The sequence below is a fragment of the Xyrauchen texanus genome, chromosome 17 (genome assembly GCF_025860055.1).
Source record: "Xyrauchen texanus isolate HMW12.3.18 chromosome 17, RBS_HiC_50CHRs, whole genome shotgun sequence".
Lineage (NCBI taxonomy): Eukaryota > Metazoa > Chordata > Actinopteri > Cypriniformes > Catostomidae > Xyrauchen > Xyrauchen texanus.
Genome location: NC_068292.1, coordinates 27,511,251 through 27,531,346, shown reverse-complemented (window position 1 = coordinate 27,531,346; position 20,096 = coordinate 27,511,251). Strand labels below are relative to the sequence as shown.

Here is a 20,096-nt window from a genome sequence, read left to right as displayed (position 1 = left end):
TCAAGTTAGCGGCAGTCAGTTTTCCAACTCGTTCTCTGTTCTGTTTATAAGCAGCTGCTAGGAGACAACCTTGATAATAGTGCAGTCCATCTGGTGCTTTGAATTTTGAAACGGTTTGCTGCATGAAGGCTTGCTGATTTCCTGCAATTCCCTCCCTCCCTATAAAAATACTATATTCTGTATCTCCTGTTCTTCTGCACGCTGTGATTCAGACATACAGTGGGGTCCAAAACACTCAAGTCCACTTGTGAAAAACTTTCCTAATTTAAATGGGTTATGACATGCCTTTTTAAATATTTTTATTTGTTCCTTGAGGTTCACTTATAATAAAAGTAAAGTTGTTTGCACAATTCTGACCCAGTTTCAGAAACGCTAGGTTCTGTTGCTGCTTCTCCTTGAAGACTTGACAGTAAATGCCCACTGTTATGATTGCTCTCTGCTCTTGACTGACCTGCTCTCTCACTGGCATCTCACTGCTCACCGCTACTGGGCAGGGCTACAGAAGTTCAGTGATAAGGTAAAGTAGGCGTCGATGTGTTGTTGTGGATGTGGTCAGATGCAAATTTCTACTACAGAGTGACATCACAATTTTTTTGGCAGCTTGGTTTAAACAAACACTCTTTTGCAATGAGGAGAAAGTTGAGTTCTGAAATGTACAGTATGTTTTTAAATTACAATGACCTCTTATATAACAAAAGATCAAGGAAAATTGACCATGACCACTTAATAAAAACAAATAGAAAATATAAAAAGTACAATCAGCATTTTAAGACAGCATGCACTTGAACTCCAGAAATTTGTGCAAAGCCAGATGATCCATGTGTGATTTTACAATGTTCAAAAGAGTACATTGTTTCCCTTCCATTTTTAAAATCCTAAAATGTTGTTTATTTCCAGTTTTCAATTGAATTTTTAATGACAGATTTTATGTAGACTCTTTGAACCCCACTGTATATTGACTCACACAGATATGTTAAAATCATGCCTATTTTACTGTGTCTCTAATTCAGAGTTTTTAGTATGAATATACTGTACACCAGCAAACCACGTCAGCGTCTGAAATCTGCATTTGCTTGATTCTGAGCACATATAAAGAGCAGATACTAGCTGGAACATGTCTACAATTTACTTGATCTTACTCTGCATCTATGAGATGCTTCCTGTAATAGAGCTTCTATTACCATCTCACAACACACCTGCCTATATTGTGGTATTGTCTATGTGTGGCACCTGTTCATGCCAGCTGGGCCATTGAAAAGCACGTGCGCACATATTCTCATCTTTGTTGTTGTCTGTCTTTCTGCTTCCCACACAAAAAGCTAAATTTTTTCGTGTGAGCGAGCTACAGAGTCTAAGGCTTCTGCTGCAAAGTCTGAAAATGTGTTTCATGCATCATAAATTAGACCAGCGATCAAACAGCTAGTGCTACCAGCCAGATGATTCCAACTGTGGATTTAAACTTAAGCTTTAAATCCGCAGAGATATGTGTATGTGTATTTTCAAAATACTGTGATTCTGACATCTTACAGTTTAAATTTAAACATGTCATTGGAGCAAAATCCTTCCAATGAAAGTGTATACATCTGCCCACACTTAATTTGATTATGTAATTGATTTGACAGATATTTTACCAATTAACCATCATAATACAATTGCTGGCTGTGGTGCATTTGTTGGGGAGCATCTGCAAAGCTAAACAGAGAGAGAGAGAGAGAAAAAAAAAAAAAGCATGACACCTCCAAAAGCATGACTATATGTGTGCCAGATGTATATCAGATGGGAAGAATTAATCATTATAAGTAGGAACGATGTGTCCCAACAGAATAGTACTGCAAAATAGTTCCTTATGTGTGCTCTGTGCACACTTTCAATTTCCATAATTAGACAATTTCTGACATTCTCTTCTCTGGGGATGCTGGGTGAATGATGTCTGAGAGTCTTCTATGTGACAGGAAAAAAAGGGAAGAGAAAGAGAGGGTTAAACAAAAGATGTGCAATAAAAATAGCTTCAGGCTATAACTAAAGCAATGATCATCCTGCCCAACGTCTCGACACAGTGAAACTGTATGATATTCAGACTTCAGATTTATGCAGTAAAGAACTTTGAATTTGTTCTGCCATGGTCCGAGTATCGCTGATTTTTCAGACAGAGGAGAGACAGTGCTACACACCATTTAGAAATTCAGGATCATTCCACCCTCAAACATAAATAAGCCTGCAGATAAGATACCAGACTCAAAACAACAGAAAGGTTCAAACGGGACTCCAGATCAATGTGTAGAGGTGATCACCAACAAATAATGCTAAGACATGTACTAAAAACTGGTTTGGGGCCTGTGACACCACTTGTGACCATCCCCAATGCTAACTGCAAGCAATTTTGCTTTGTGAGCTTGTGGTGTATGATGAAGTTAAATGCTTGGGAATCTTATTCCACAACAGATGAGGTCATCTGGATGAGCAACCAATCATCTTTAATAAATAAAATAACATGTACAAATAACCCTGAACATGAACTGCTACAACCTTTATGATGAACATTTGTTAGCAGTATGTACTGTATCTTACATTAAAATGCATCTGGTCAAATTTAAAGCACATTGGCACAAAGTTGGATGCTGGAAATGACACTACAGATTTGGTTTAGAAATGAAAACCACTGTGTGAAAACCCCTTGATTTGATTGGTAACAGTATGATTCTGTCTGTGTATTATTTGATTAGAAGTGTTTAACTTTTGAAATGTTTTCCTTTCATACCACTGATGGCAGAAATCTATGTAATCTAAAAAAACATATATATAAAAATAAACGGCTATTAAAGTAGTTCACCCAAAAATGTCTTTTTTTTTCTCTCCATTATTTACCACAAACCCAAATGACTTTTTCTCTTCCAAGGAACACAAAATGAGATGTTAGGCAGAATAGAAGCATTAACTTTCAGTGGAACTTTTTTTACCCAAACAATGAAAGTGAATGGGCACCGGGGCAAATTTTCTGCCTAACATCTTCTGTTGCATTCCATAGAACTCATATGGGTTTGGATCAAACATGAGGACAGGTAATTATCATTTTAAGGTGTACTATCCTAATCTTCTGCTTAGCTATGCATGACATTTCTGGCTTAAATGTAAAGAATAAATAGTGATGTTTCAGTGATGCTATTTGCCAGTCTGTCCAGTTCTCTCACAAACAAATACACATTGAGTTTATTTTTACTTAAATTAATCTGACAATAAAAGAATACGATGTGCATGTGTTTGGGTGCAAGAGTAAGAAAATTTGTCCAAACTCCATTTGGTTAGTATTTCAGAGCTCTTGCCCAGCTGCCAACCTTGACCTTAGTAACCCATCAACATTCCTTTAGGTTTTAGTTAGAGATTCCAAAATATTCCAGCTCCATTCCCACCCAGCTCAGGTTTGAACACTTTCCTTTGGCTTATCCTCCTATCAGTAAGACAGGAAATCTGGAGAGCTTTGAAGTAATCTATGCTCTTCCCCCCCTCTCTCTCTCTCTCTCTCTCTCTCTCTCTCTCTCTCTCTCTCTAAACCTGTCTCAGACAGGAAAGGTTTTCAGCACAATTGGTGAAACAATTCAGAACTTTAGTTATAATATGTTTGTATTAATTAATGTGATTTATGCTTATGAGGCTATTTAATGTAATGCTATAATTTCTACTTTAGTCTAAGATGAATGTATGTGTGTGTGTGTGTGTTACAAACTCACCGAGTTTAGGATCAAACCGCCAGGCAGGGATGTGATCATTCTCTTTCAAGCCACTATTTGCAGGAAGAGGCACACTCACACTGATTGGCTCACTGACGTGAAGCTCCGCCCCATCACTGCCCAAAAGATGGACACTGATGGCGGCAACAGGAGTCAATTCAAACTTTCGTTCACTACCTACCAGAAAGAGAGGATAAATAAGAGGGACAGAAAATGAGACAAAAAAGAAAAGAAAATATTGTGTAAACAAAATGGGTTCAAAGCACTTATTTAACATTTATATGATAAACCTAAATTACATAATAATAATGAGTCATCCAAAATAGTTCTAGAAAGACATAAGCCATCCATTATTAAAACCACAGCAGAAAATGCTAAATTAATCTTAGAGTGAACTTGTGTGCAGCACATATGATCATTTAAAGATAAAAGAACTTCTGTAATGGTTCAACATAATTAATTATTCAGTGCGGGAATACTTTATATTAAAAAGCAGTTATTCTGAAAAAAGAATTGATCAATGAGTGAAAAATAACTTGCATCCAAAATATATCAGGAAGTGTATTTTCTGCCCATCTACACTTTTATGCAATTAAACACTTTATAATGCATTTAAATATTTGCCTCACACCCTATCACTTACTGAACATAAAGGCTCCAAATACACACAGTACTAAATAATCCTCAGATCACAACTCGCTTTCATGTGTTACCCGTGTAGTTGGAGTGAAGGCCCTGCAGGTAAGGGAAGTACTGTGCGTCTTGAGTTGAACTGCTCACTGTGAGGAAGGCGGTCAGGTTAGTGTATGTTGCATTAGAAGGAAGACTCAATGCTCTTCTCTGGAACTGAACCCACGGCTGTAGTTTTGAACCTAAAGATGTAAGAGCACACACACACACACTATAATAGATGGCCAAAAATTAGCATAAGTTAGGTCTGTGATCCTACATCCATGACTGACATGCTGTAACACAGACATAACATATGCACAGTCTCTCTCTTCCATCTCTCACTCTCTTTCTAAATGGAGTGGATCAGCAGATGATGTAATCTAGGACTAGGTAGTATGGTGTGGGTCTCAAGAGTGTTGATGTAATTTTTGTTTCCATCGTGATGAGTGTTACAGTATATGCCATAGACATGACACTGAGGTTTAGCCCACACAGTCTGCAGTACCCCACTACACCAACAACTCCCCATAACTCTTCAAACACAACCTTAATAATTAATTACACCAATACGATCCCATAACTGAAAACTTTTTTTTTTACAGACACAACAAACATAAATCCATAAACGCAACACATAGTACTCATTCTATATCTTAACAGTGTTAGGAAAGCTACTTTGAAACTTTAGCTTCCCAAACTACAAGCAACTCATGACTTAAAGCAGTTAAACTGCAGTCACCCCCAAAAAAAAAACTACAAGCTAGGGGTGGATGATAATCAGATCCGATTTTCATAATTGTCTATAATTATCAGAATAGTTATTTTGTCTGTTCTGATTGTGGATACATTTTAAAATATGCTCCGTTGTGGGGGTCTGGGTAGCTCAGCGAGTAAAGACGCTGACTACCGCCCCTGGAGTTGCGAGTTCGAATCCAGGGCATGCTGAGTGACTCTAGCCAGGTCTCCTAAGCAACCAAATTGGCCCGGTTGCTAGGGAGGGTAGTTAGTAGGGAGGGGTAACCTCCTCGTGGTCGTTATAATGTGGTTCGCTCTCGGTGAGAGTGAACTTGGTGTGTGGATGCCACAGAGAATAGCGTGAAGCCTCCACAAGCGTCATGTCTCAGATCAGATGTGGAGGCAACTGAGATTTGTTCTCCGCCACCCAGATTGAGGAGAGTCACTACGCCACCACGAGGACTCAGAGCGCATTAAGAATTGGGCATTTTAAATTGGGGACAAAAATTAAGTATATATATGATGCCACCGCCTCACTCTGACAGGTTACTCCTTGTAGTCTGGCTCAATGTCCCGCCCACAGTATTATTGTATTGGTTATATGTCACAAGTAAATGGCCAATCAACACTGTACACCGTTTCGTGGAGGAGAGGTGGGAAAGTGAAAAAGTAGCAAGAGAAATATGAATCACTGAGAGGACAAGCTGTTTTCAAATGGTAAGAATGCAGATTGTGAAGTTGCAATAACCATCACAATACTCTATGCCAGCGGCGACCAATTGGCGGACCGCAGTTTGGGTCCGGACCCCAGATTTGTTATGTCCGGACCAGGAGACATCATGACAACAGCGGTTTCTACACTTTTGGTTAACAGCATGACAAAACAACAGAGCTGTGTACACAGCAAGTGCTCCGGGGCATAGATATCACTGATTTTTCAGCACCATAACTTTGAATATTTATCTCTAGCACTGAACAGTACTCGACCGTATGAGTTGTGATGGCCACTCCAGTACCTTGACTTTGTTGTCCTTAAGCCATTTTGCCTCAACTTTGGATGAATACTTGGGGTCATTGTCCATTTGGAAGACCCATTTGCGACCGAGCTTTAACTTCATGCCTGATGTCTTCATATGTTGCTTCAATATATTACCATAAATTTCCTTCGTCATTAAGTCATCTATTTTGTGATGTGCACCAGTCCCTCCTGCAGCAAAGCACCCCACAACATGATGCTGCCACCTCCCATGCTTCACAATTGGGATGGTGTTCTTCGGCTTGCAAGCCTCACCCTTATTCTGTATAACATAACTATGGTCATTATGGCAAAACAGTTCAATTTTGGTTTCATCAGACCAGAGGACTTTTCTCCAAAAAGTAAGATCTTTGTCACCATGTGCACTTGCAAACTGTAGTCTGGACTTTTTATGCTGATTTTGGATCAGTGGCATCTTCCTTGCCGAGCAGCCTTTCAGGTTATGATTATATAGGACTTGTTTTACTGTGGATATAGATACTTGTCAACTTGTTTCCACCAGCATCTTCACAAGGTCCTTTGCTGTTGTTGTATTGATTTGCACTTTTTGCACCAAACTACGTTCATATCTAGGAAACAGAATGCGTTTCCTTCCTGAGTGGTATGATGGCTGCGTGGTCCCATGGTGTTTATATTTACGTACTATTGTTTGTACTGCTCAACATGGTATCTTCAGGTGTTTGGAAATGGCTCCCAAGAATGAACCAGACTTGTGGAGGTCCACTTCTTTTTTCTGAAGTTTTGGCTGAATAGATTTTATTTTCTCATGATGTCAAGCAAAGAGGCACTGAATTTGAAGGTAGGCCTTAAAATACATTTCACAGGTTCACCTCCAATTCAGTACACCTCCTATCAGAAGCTAATTGGCTAATTGTCTAAAGGCTTGACATCATTTTCTGGAATTTTCCAAGCTGCTTAAAGGCAGTTAACTTAGTATATGTAAACTTTTGACCCACTGGAATTGTGATATAGACAATCTATCTGTAAACAATTGTTAAAAAATTACTCCTGACATGCACAAAGTAGATGTCCTAAACGACTTGCCAAAACAATAGTTTGCTAATATTAAATCTGTGGAGTGGTTAAATTCATTTTAATGACTTCAACATAAATTTATGCAAACTTCTTACTTCAACTGCAAGTATATTACAGTAAAGCTCATAGCATGAGATTACAAGCATCTAGGGGTTTCTGAATGATGCTGTTTGTTGCGGATGCAGGTATTTTTATGTATGTGAGAGTGGTCCTGTTTTGTAACAAAATGGCACTGCAGCCTCTGAGCGACAGGTGAAAGTGTGTGATAACTGTCCCCGAGTAGAGGATTACAATAGCAGCTATGCAACTTTACCCTGAGGAACGACTTTTACTCTGTGTGTGAGAAAAGCTTTTGTTTTGGCAAAGTCTGTGTCTGTGAATGTAAGTGCTTTTGTTCAGAGAGCGGAATGATTGAAGATTTACAGGGAACAGGATTGGGGGAGCACTCTGAATGAGACTGCAGCAGCAGTGCTCCCCTGAGACCCATAAACATGTCTGTCTCCACACACACACACACACACACACACACACACACACACACACACACACACACACACACACACACACACAGAGAGAGAGAGAGGGACAGGTTACCAAATGAGATAGGTTGCCATGAGGACAAGCAAAGCAAAATAGCTTGAGGCAGGAGGAAAGGAGCACAAGTAAAAGTGAAAAAAGACTGATTTTCTCATTCTTGCTTTTTGGTGTGTGTGTGGCCTCTAATTTCAATGTGGTACCACAGCACACCCAGAAACCTTTAATTAGCACAAAATCTCAAGAGCCACGTGGACAACAGTACAGAACAACAGTCTCATTACACTTGCCACATGATACCATGACATTACATTTACAGTAAGGTTCTCTATCCTTAGCATTAGGTATCAAGAACAAACAATTAACTATTTTTTTTTTATTTACAGCATTATTAACCTTGGTAGATGTTAACTTATAAAGATATATATTTTATTTGTTTGTTAGCTTATTAAACTCTGGGGAGGTGCTATATGGCAAGCAATTTTATAACTGTAAACACTGAAGTCCCTGGATACATAAATTAGGCATATGTGAAAGCTTAGAATCACTTGTGTTATAAAATAACAAAATAAACATTTGTGTCACAAATTGGCCCCAACTAGAGGTAAATCTTTTAATGTATTTAAAAGTCCTTCACATAACTCATAAATAGACAAGTCATATTTCAAATGAAAGCTCTCATTCTCAGGAAGGTGACTGTACAGTATATTATGTTGCCCTAATACCACAGTTTAAATCATTTTCAAAAATATCAAAAGTGAAATTATATAAAATACAAATGTCTCTTTTCTGTGTGGACCACTGATCTGTAAGCCCCAAATAGCCTCAAACTTTATAGAATTTCTTACCTTGGGTTATTAGCTTTCAAATTAGTTAAATAAATTACTTGTTTACCTGTTTGTGAGCTTGCTTGGGTGAATAATCCAATTTTGTGTCAAAAAAGTTTTGAAGAAAATATGAAATTTGGTAGAAAAAGTATGAGAAACAAATTATTAGCAAAACAGGTTTTCATCTATTGAAGATGAAATGCTACACATCATTGTAAAGCTGGGTCTCTCTGTTTTCCAATGACACCTAGATTGTGTTTCTAAACAACTCAGAAGTCAAGATATTCAACAAAACACAGTGGAAGCTCTTAGTACTTCAAAAAAAGAGGCAAGAGGTTAATGTTAGGGATGCACTGATACGATACCTGGATCAATATCGGCTCCGATACTGAAGCTTTTAGATGGATCGGGTATCGGTCCTATGAGCCCAATCCAAATCCAATACTGTGTGTTAGTCATGTTCGTTACTGTCAAGCTTACAGTTTGTTACTGTCATAGCTCTGTGAATCACAAAAGGCTGTGTTTAATAAGTAAATATATAGTATGCGCAGCACCAGCTCATTAGTGAATGGTGCTGCTCCGTTGACACAAACTCACGCACAGGCTGGTGATGCACTCGCAGCTATTTTTACCTTCACAGCAGTGCGCAATATTTGAGCGCTACTCAAAAACAGCATCTCAGATGTAGATGCTCAATTGTTCGGTTCACTTATAATATGCATTTAGAATGGCACCGGAAGAGCATTTTACCAGAATTTGAATAAGAAGCTAATTAAACTACTGTGAACTTGCCTACAAACAGACACATACAGGACATCCTGTAGAGTTCAGAATGTCAAAATAAAACCGTGATGGTTTAAAAAGTGCTCAAATTAAATATATTAGTGTTGTATTTCAAAGTCAATAATAATAATAATATAAATAACAATTTATTATTATTATTATTTTTGTCATCATTAGTATTTGTTTACAATTTATAACAATATTTAAGTTGAATTGGTTCCAAAAAATAACTGTGTGAATGAAAAGTGAGCTGAAATCTTATAACTAAATTGAGCAAAAAAGAGATCTGAATCCTTTAAAGTTCAGATACAAATTGAAAAAGAAATTGAAAAAAAGGGGAAAAAAAGGGCAAAAATAAAACACTGGTTTAATTTCTAATGAAGACTGAAATTACTGTTAATTTTGCTGCTATATTATCCAGTAAACTAGTTAATAATAATAATAAAGTGTTTCTTAATAAGCTATACATTTATATTGAAATAATGTGTAGTTAAAGGTTTGCGTTTCTTTACATTAAAGATTACTCTAAACTAATATTCTAATATTCTAAACTGATTTTGCAAAAAACACTGGTATCAGCATCGGCTGATACTGAGATTTCCGATATCGGAATCGGAAGGGAAAAAGTGGTATCGGTGCATCCCTAGTTAATGATAGTTCGTAATGCATTAGCAAATTATAACCTATAAAACCCTTCATTTTAAAAAAGTATTAGGTTTATAAGTGCTGAAAAAGTATTGTTCATTGTTAGTTCATGTTATGCAGACAGCTAATGTAAACGAGTACAACCTATTCATAAAGGGTTACCATTTTAACCCCAACCCTTAAAGAAAAACGATTAAAAACAATGATTAAAAAAAAAAAAAAACTTTTATATAATTTATAGGATGCATTTCCCTGAATGTCCCCCCAAAAATGAGAACATGCCAGATTTAGCTCACTTTTGGGGTACAATTTTGTCCCCAAACTATAGTTGGATACGTATGTGTACACACACGCACACACGCGCACACACACACACACCAGGGCATCTTATGTCTAACTCCAGACACACCCTCACTCTCCTTCACATGTATCCTCAAGCCACCTGCTTCATTAGGACACACCTCTCTTTTCATTCCCTGGGGAGCTGTGTGTGTGTGTGTGTGTGTATGTGTAAAAGAGTAAATCACCATGAAAATGTTAACTGACAAGCTAAGAACATAAAATTAGTTACTTGCATTTGATGACATTAGGTTGATAACATTAAGTCTTTTAATATAATTACAAAGATTAGGAGGACAGTGGCTCACAATATGTGATAGAAACAGTGATGCATTCCAATGCTGTTATACCAGATTTCAGAATTATTGCAACACTGCTTGTCCTGTCAGTTTAGAGGGTTGAACTTTGTTACCTTGATATCCAGAGACTATCTGCACCACGTCTTCATACACCATCAGACTAGCAGCCCTCTCAGGAAGCAGATCCAGACTGAGAGATGAGAACACTTGAAAACAAACAGTAACACAAGAGCAAAGATTGATATTCAGCAAGACTGATCACAACAAACTATGACCTAAAGATTTAGGCCATAATATCTCAATACATTTCCTACAAGTATTTTTACTTATTACTAGTTAGTAGGCCATTAGCTGTTGTGGAACATTCTACTTATTTTTAAAAGCTTTCTGCATTCTCTGGTTTTTATTTCCTGCCCCAGATGCACTTTTGTTTCTCCAAACCTCTTTAAAGTAAGTCTGTCTACTTTGTGGCCATCTTGGTTATGCCAAGATCTAATTCCATTTACTGCAGGTGCTACAGTACATACTTAAATGGGACAAAAAGACTGAAATTCCTTAACTGCTTGCCTGAGTAACAACCTTGTCAAATCCCTATTATGCCAATCATAAATGTGACTTTATTTTTATTAGCTCAAAACAGGCTAAATGTCTATATTTTTCAGGTTGGTCCAGCTAATGGACAGCCATGTTCTAGAGTAAGGACTGCCTGAAAGACCAGGTGATGCCTATACCAATAAGGCAAATAGCTTTTTCTTTGAAAGCAGGGACTTTGTTTCCTACAGAAACCAGCATTGTGATTTCTCCCATTAATTCCTATAAAATTCTGAACAATTAATCCTACAATCAAAAACAGAAAATACATTTATATCAGTATCTAGTGATTTAGATAAAGGATTTGAGGTTCCTTCAAGTCATTACCAGGTAGCCTGCTTGGTCGCCATGGGACAGAGTTGGGTACATATCCACGCTTGGTTGCTGTGACTACAAGAAGGTCACCAAGGCGATAAGGGAACCTGATGAAGGCGTTGCCATCAGCACCAGAGGTATCAGTTGCAACAGGGGTGTGGTTAGTGAAGATCTCCACAGCGACACCAGAGAGAGGCTGATGGGTGCTAGCGTCACTCAGGTGAACCTTCAGTGCCACTTCTGTACAAAAAAGCATAACAATTATGAAAAATAAAATGACAGCCTCACCACATCTTTCATATAAAGAATTTGGCAAATTAAACCTGTAATAATACTACTCTTAACGTTTAGGTCTATGTTCAGCCAGCAACTGAAAATATAATTGTATGCGGAGGACTATACACACACTATCATCACAGATAAATGAATACATTTTTATTGAGCCACCAAGAAACCAAGCTATTAAAATTGCCACGCACTTTCTGCAGTTACATCAAGCACATCAAATGTTTCAGAAGGACAATACAAAAATAATCTAATGTGGTGTAACAAGATGGATTTAAGGTTAAGCCTACATTTAATTAAGACAAAAAGCAGCCAATAAAAATTTGAAATTATATCAAGTGTCCTATTTAGTACATAAAGTATTACCCAATGTTGGGGTTGAAAACATTGCTCAGGTTCTCTTGCCCACTTTTTTTTGAGAGAAATCCTCAAAGGGCACTTAAGGAAAATAACCAATCATCACAAATATAACCCCTCCACATCCTTTTCATCAGCCAATGGAAAAAACCATTGAAAACAATGGGCCATTTTTCCTTCCTCTAGCAACCTTTGGCTCCTTTAGGAAGCCACTGCTGAAACGCACTTCCTCTGGAATCCTTTTAATGCAGTGCTATATTCCACAGATCTGCTCCAGATAAACAATTCAAATGGAGGAACATTTCGTAGGCACTGATAAATACTGGTACTATAATTGACCCTTTATCAGCATGTTTGATAACTATATATGCTAGAATCAATAACTATATATGCTAGAATCAATTTGACATGAAATTTATTTGCTCACCATCTACATAAGAGAAATTATTCAAAATACAATATCTGATCGCTACAGAAAGAAAGTCAAAAAGTAGGCTCTATTTATATTTCTGAAATAATCTATCAATCTAAAATGGAGTAAAACTGTAGCCAACAAGCAAATATCTGTATTTAACAAAAAACATTTGTGCGCCATGACACAAAAATTGCCTTTTTCAAAAAGAAAAAAGAAAAAAAACACTGATGGTTTCGCAATACATTGAGGTAATCGCTAAAAAAAACTGCATTTTGGAAAATTAAAAATGGTCAAGCAAAGCAAACTTTACAATTATTGTACCACTTCAGATGGACTGACCCTCAGTGCATCACTACAAACATGTGTTGTGTGATGTGTCAACATAGGCATACCTAAATACAGCGCCCACTTTCATAATGAACAGTACAGTCATCATTGTATAATTTATTTATCAAACTTGCTGATCTCTCCATTTCTCCAGACCACTAGTTGTATTTATCGCTCTTTCTGAAAATGAAAGCAGTATTAAGCAGCTGTTCACCTCATACTGTCATCCAGCATGTGTTCACAGAGGACATGTGCTTGAATGAGTGTGTTTTGTGACAGAGACAGGGGGAGGTATTGATTCCACTGTGTGGAGACACACAGGGTGTGGGGTGTGGTGGTTAGGCCTACTGTGTTTTCTGGGCAGTACTGACAGATTTGGCAGAAATGGATCATGGGTTACACAGACAAAGACCAATCATAAAAACACTTTGTTTCACATAATACAACAGCCCTGAGCCAGTCAAACAGTCAACAAAGAGTGCTCTTTACAAAGTGCATTTACACTGCCCCTATTGCTTGATAATAACAATATTTAGAAATTATGTATGTTAACATTTTCATAATAAATTAATGTATATTTACTCTATATTGACATATAAATGCCCAACAACAGGAGGGAGCAACATGACCAACATGGCAGCCAGAGAGACCTGGTTTATGTAGAATAAATGATGAGTTTTCATCTCATGCAATGAGATGAGTGTTGTTAACACTTTAAACATATTTGTTTTATTTTTTTAAAGTGGAAAAATTACTTGGTGCACCTTTAAGCATTTAAACATTTTTAAATGACATGCAACACACAGCCACCTGTTCCTTGTTTTCAAAGCACACGTGGAGTCAGTGCCAGCAGATTTTTGTATGCGGTGTTTGCCATAAGGACACTTTTGAAATGTTAACCTGCACTCTGAAAGGAACAAAGTCATCCAATACTAGGTCAATATTTGACTTGAAAAATGGCACCATCATAAATAGTACACATTTTTCTTTGCCTCAAGCTCTGCTGGGAATTGCTGAGCTGCACAGAGACAATGAAGCTGTCCGACAAATTCAGTCATCCTACACGCTTTACACACATCTCTCGCTCTCGCCATCGCCATCTATTCATTCACACTAATCTCCATGACACACTATCTATTATCTAATGCCCATATTAGGGCAGGGAACAGATTTCCCAATTCAATTTGTTACCGATTCACAAGCTTTCGATTAGATTCCGATTTCGATTCAATATCAAGTCATATGGGTTTAAGTTATAATGTCCCTTTTGCTTACATAGAAAATAAATTATCTCCCAGCTAATGCTGTTAATTATACAGGGGACCTTCTAACTAGGTTAATTGGGAAATTTTATTACTTCATTTTGCATATATTTTCATCATTTGTCACATTTTGGCTTTTTAAAAACAAATAAATAAGATGTTATATTTCATATATATTTTTTTGTTACATATTTATTGTTAAATTGAATAATTTGTAGTGATCGACCAATATGTTTTTTAATGGCCGATGTCCAGAGGAGGGTGGACGATAGGCTGATACAAAGCCGATATAGAACACAATATAATATAGTAAATAACATAAAATTGCTAAAAAATAATAAACTCTTATTTAGCACTAGATTTATTTAATTTCACACAAAACTTTAACTTTGTAAATATTTTAATAAATACAATTTTATTTTAAATGGTAGGTGTTTCTTCTGATTTCTGTTTAGTGATCAGATTTTGGTTATTTATTTGCACAAGAAGACATTGTAAATATATTAGAAAGGACATAAGTACACACAGTAGTCAAGCAACCATAGATGGCATGTCCACGTTAGCAATCACATTTTCTTAAAAACAAAAAATAAGACATTTATGTATAGCACACTTGAAGCACTTTTACCTTGAAGTTGCACAAGAGAATATTTAGCAGAGACTGGCCACTTCTATTAAAATGAATGTGAAAAATTAGAACGCCCAACTGCAGTCAACGGATGTAGATAGGAAGTCCCACCTATTATTGTAGTAACATGATGGCACATAACAACAAATCAAACTGTGACTGCTCGTTTACATGTCTCAGTCGCTTCACATGCAAGCAGCCGACTCTTGTGCCCTCAAGAAACAAATTGGCCAAAGGGGATACTTATCAGTCGATGCTGATAAATAAAGTCAGAATATCAGACGATTTATCAACCTCAGCGACATATTGGTCGACCACTGATAATTTGTACTATTTTCAAGTATTTACATTGATTTGTTGAACGTGCTAAAACCGGTACTGTCTCTTTAACAAAAAACGGCATTTCTATAAACACAGCGCATTTAAAGTCCCTGTAAAGTCAAAATTAAGTATGTGTTCTGAGTTTGTCATATCACAGAAAAATGTGTTATTAGCCACCCAGCCAAATTTGAATGATAAAAAAAGTCGGCAAGTACATAAAATAAGCTATCAAAATCTTGAAAAAATGAGCAATGGTCTCTGCTCTCAAACGCTGGGGGCGTGTCCGCTGGCTGCGCTGAAACCACGCCCACTCGCGGGAAAGCTGCCGTCGCCACACACACTCAACTGTCACCGCTACAGCCGGAATGGATGCTCCTAGCAGTTTATTAGGTTTTACCAAGCCATATATGTTTGAGCCTCCAGAGCCTGAATCTGATTCAGAGGACATTGACCAAGAAAGTCAACATCGTCCCCTCGTTCTGCAACAGAATGGTAAGATTTGTACTGACAGTAACTTCGCGATTGAGGCCAAACTGATCTTGAATGTGCTCTATTTATATTGTTAGGGAGCGGCCAGCCTCAGGGGCTCCAGTGCGTCATCAAGTAGGGGCGTGTCCAGGAGCTCAGGGGCTCCAGTGCGTCATCGAGCCCCGTTTTAGCCCGCCCAAAAAAATCCGGAAAATAGCAATGGTGAAAAACTGTTTAACGGTCTAACTCCACAATTCAGTCCTTCACAGTTCACAGTCTTTGTAATATGTTTTAGCAATACATTTCTAACATTTATAATGTGTTTAGAATTTTTTTTTTAGAATTGCCTTTACAGGGATTTTAAATGAGCGCATGTTAATGAGAGAGTACTCAAATGGTTTTAGCTCATCTGTGCTTTGCATGATTAGAATTAATTTTTTATTTTTGTTGTTTATTGTCAACAACTGACTGTAAAGAACAGAAAGTGTATTAAAGGAGACATTATTCAATGACAACTGTTACTCTCAACAGGCTGTGAAAGGATCTCTCTGAACACTTCCCGACTAAACTACACAATTATCCTACTAGTGTGGAGTGAAATGTAAACATTTACCAGCCAGTTGCAAAAAGATATTACCTTTAGTCGCATAGAGCTACTTTTTTTTTTGCAAACGTGAGTGATTTGCTCATTGAGTCGATCTTGCGAATTAAGAATCGATATGATCGAAATGAAGCGATGATAGCGATGCATCGGTAAAACTGTATATTTTTAAACACTCCTAGCCCATATCTTTTCCTGAGCCCTTCACCTTTGACACTTTTAGTAAAATGCACTTCCCTGAAACACACACACACACACACACACACCCACACACCCACACACCCACACACCCAAGTACGCGCGCGATTCCATTAAATTGCAGAGAAGCCACGTCTATACTCACAATGGAATTATTCTGATCTAGAGGTCAGGATTAGAATTAATACTTTATAATCCAATCAATTTGCACAACGGGAGGTGACCTGCCATGAATCACCATGAAACTCTAACAGACGGCTGATGTAACTAAAAACACAATTGTGTGTAATGTAACACGAAAAGGGATCTAAGCCATTGTAAATTAAATGAATGCCCACGTGACTATATTTTTGCGACAAATTACATTGCTTGGCAACTGTAAAAAGCAGACAATAATTGTTTATTCTGATGATCATCAATAATACATTTAGCTGTTTATTAAACATGGGCATCTTTTATCACAGTGCTGTAGCCAAAATCACGGTAATGCAACATTGAGTAATCCGCTACTGAGACCATTTTTATACTTTCACTAAATAACATTACATTTGTTGTGATCAAATTGTTTTATTTTAGAAAGGAGTTTAGTTTGCTACAAATCTCTTGACACTTTTACTGGTTGAATACGATACCGGAAGTTCGTTATCACCCTGAGATTTTACCGAAAATGCATAGAATCCATTCCTTGCTTGTTGATAGTTTAAGTTAAATGGCATTCCATATGCCTTAACTACAACATCAAATGGAACTGGAACATGAATTTAAATTGGACTTTGAAAACCAAAACACACAGAGGGGACTTTGCATCCTCATAACAGAAGTTAATGTCACCTAAAGTCAATGTTCAACATAAGGGGATCAAACATATGTGTTTTTTTTCCCACTCCCTTGGTCTTTCCTTTTACTTTCTTTCATTGCAGAACTGTGGCAGCATGGTTCCTTCCTCTCCACTCTCTCTGGGAATTCCCTTTTCCCTCCCTCTTTCTGAATGATACATGCAGCCTTCTATGAAGGCCTTCCGCAACATGCTTAAAAAAAAAGATGAACAATTCTAATTAGACACAACTTGTACATTGTTTTTATAGTGTGTTTAGTACTATTGAGATGGAATTTGTTTTCTAAATGATGTTGAAGTTACAATTATAAGAACGTCTGTCATTTTATGTGCTTATGATTCAGGATCACTTGGAGAAGGGTGGAAGTGTCTTATCTGGATGAGGGCATTATGAAACACACCAATATGAACTAATATAAACAAATCTTATGTATGTGACATATCTGTAACATTACTATAGGTATACAGTATAATTAATTACATTATTAAGGTAAGGATCACTCACACCTGACGCTACAGTGGCGATCTGAGCAGTTTGTGACTGACTCTTCCTATTGATTGAATTTTCTTTTTACATTGGATAGGTTTTACCTAGAAAGTTGGCAAAAAGGTCTAAATACAGAATAGAGGTGCAACAACAGGCAACATCAAGATATTTAACTTTATTTACAGTATTTGAAAAAAGGTCAAAATAAAAAAAAGTGAAGTGAAACAAACCCAAAAACCCCTACAATTCCACAATCACAGACATTTCTGTCCAGATGGGATTAGATTTCTCAGAAAACCCCATTAGATGAAAACCTGTAGGCACCATAATTTGCGTGTGAACAGAGCATGTTTATGCTCAGAGTCCACAATGCACCTCACAGTCACATCTGTTGACCATGGCATAGTGTGAACCAGGATAAAGCTCTGAAAAAAGCTCACAACAGCTTTGAACCTCTCAAACGTTCAACAGGGTCAAAATGCTCTTTAAGGACAGAATAAGAAAGAACATTTTCTGTTGCTCGACCGGGGAGCAGCTGCTGGCGCTCCGCCAGGGAAATCGCACAGCAGCGGATTACGCCCTCACTTTCCGTACCCTCGCCACACAAACCGACTGGCTCGAGAGCACCCTGAAACTCCTCTTCCGCCAGGGGCTGAATACGGACCTCCAGTCTGAGCTGGCCTGTCGCGACGAGGGGGTCTCCCTTGATCAGTTCATCTCGCTGGCCATCCGTGTGGATAACCTCATCCGCTCCAGGCGTCCGGGACCTGCCCGACGAGACCACCCGACCCTCAGCACCCCGGGGTGAGTTTACTGCTCTCTTCCTCTTTAGCCGGGGACTGTCTCGAAGTGCCCGTTAAGCTCAGCAATCCATCATTCAGCGTGAACACCCAAGCTATGATAGATTCTGGTGCAGCGGGAAGCTTCATTGACGAAGGGTTTTGTAAACGGCATAATATTCCCCTAACGGCTTGCCTTCCTCCATTAACAGTGGCGGCGCTAGACGGTCGCCCCCTGGGCACAGGATGTGTGACCTACACCACCTCCGACGTCCTCCTGCAGGTGGGCGCACTGCACACTGAGACCCTGTGCCTAAACGTCGTCACCTCCCCCCACCATCCAGTAATCCTCGGCTACCCCTGGCTCAGACTCCACGACCCACGAATCTCCTGGCAGACCAACCAGATCGCTCAGTGGGGGACTCACTGCTCGACTAGATGCCTGAGGACCGTGATTCCTCCCACCTTGGGGGGCACCAAGGTTCAGAAGGTCTCCGACGTGACCTCACTGATACCCCATGAATACACCGACCTGAGCGAGGCCTTTAGCAAAGCCAAGGCATCCCTTCTACCGCCCCACCGGCCAAGTGACTGCGCCATAGAACTGAAACCGGAGCCTCGCCACCCCGTGGCCGAATCTTCCCCTGTCCGAGCCTGAGTCCCTGGCCATGAAGTCCTACATCGAGGAGGAGCTGGCCAAGGGGTTCATCCGGCCTTCCACTTCCCGGCGGCAGCGGATTCTTCTTCGTGGGCAAGAAGGACGGCTCCCTTCGATCCTTGTATAGATTACCGGGGCCTCAGCGATGTTACTGTCAAATTCCGGTACCCCCTGCCCCTAGTGCCCGCGGCCCTGGAACAACTACGAACCGCAAAAATCTATACCAAGCTAGACCTAAGGAGCGCCTACAATCTGATCCGCATCCGGAGGAGGCGAGTGGAAGACCGCCTTTTCCACCACCAGCGGCCACTCACGAATACCTGGTTATGCCGTTCGGATTATCCAACAGTCCGTCCGTGTTCCAGTCCTTTGTCAATGACATCTTCCGGGACATGCTCAACCGATGCCTTATAGTGTACATTGGCGACATCCTGATCTACTCCGACTCGTTCGAGGAACACGTGAGTCAAGTCAGAACAGTGCTCAAGCGCAATCCAACACCAACTCTACGCCAAAGCCGAGAAGTCGCGAGTTTCACCAGAGGTCGGTAGCCTTCTTGGGAGTGCGTGATTAGCCCAGAGGGAGTGGCCATGGGCGACAACAAAGTACGGGCCGTCCAGGAGTGGCCCCAACCCACCACGGTGAAGGGGCTCCAACGCTTCCTGGGCTTTGCCAACTTCTACTGCAGGTTCATCAAGAACTTCAGTACCATCGCCTCTCCACTCACCGCCATGGTAAAGGGGGCGAACTAGAATCCACTGGTCCACGAAGCCCTCCTGGCCCTAGCCCAACTCAAGGAGCGATTCACCACCGCTCCCATCCTGCATCACCCAGACCCTGACCTCCCGTTTGTGGTTGAAGTGGGCGCCTCCAACACCAGCATAGGCGCGTGCTCTCCCAGCGCCAGGGCGACCCACGAAACTATTCCCCTGTGCCTTC

The 20,096-nt window shown here is 39.3% G+C and overlaps 1 protein-coding gene across 3 annotated transcripts in view; it reads right to left on the bottom strand.

Moving 5' to 3' along the window:
• LOC127658305 (protein FAM171A1-like) overlaps positions 1–20,096 on the bottom strand; it is a 47,165-nt gene that overhangs the window by 7,322 nt on the left and 19,747 nt on the right. For all 3 annotated transcript variants that reach the window (XM_052147515.1, XM_052147514.1, XM_052147516.1), the window contains 4 exons: positions 11,549–11,776; positions 10,744–10,836; positions 4,439–4,597; positions 3,726–3,902 (listed from right to left, as the gene is read on the bottom strand). In XM_052147515.1, coding sequence (XP_052003475.1) covers positions 3,726–3,902; positions 4,439–4,597; positions 10,744–10,786 — 379 coding nt within the window. In that variant the 5' untranslated portion in view covers positions 10,787–10,836; positions 11,549–11,776. The remainder of the gene's footprint in view (positions 1–3,725; positions 3,903–4,438; positions 4,598–10,743; positions 10,837–11,548; positions 11,777–20,096) is intronic.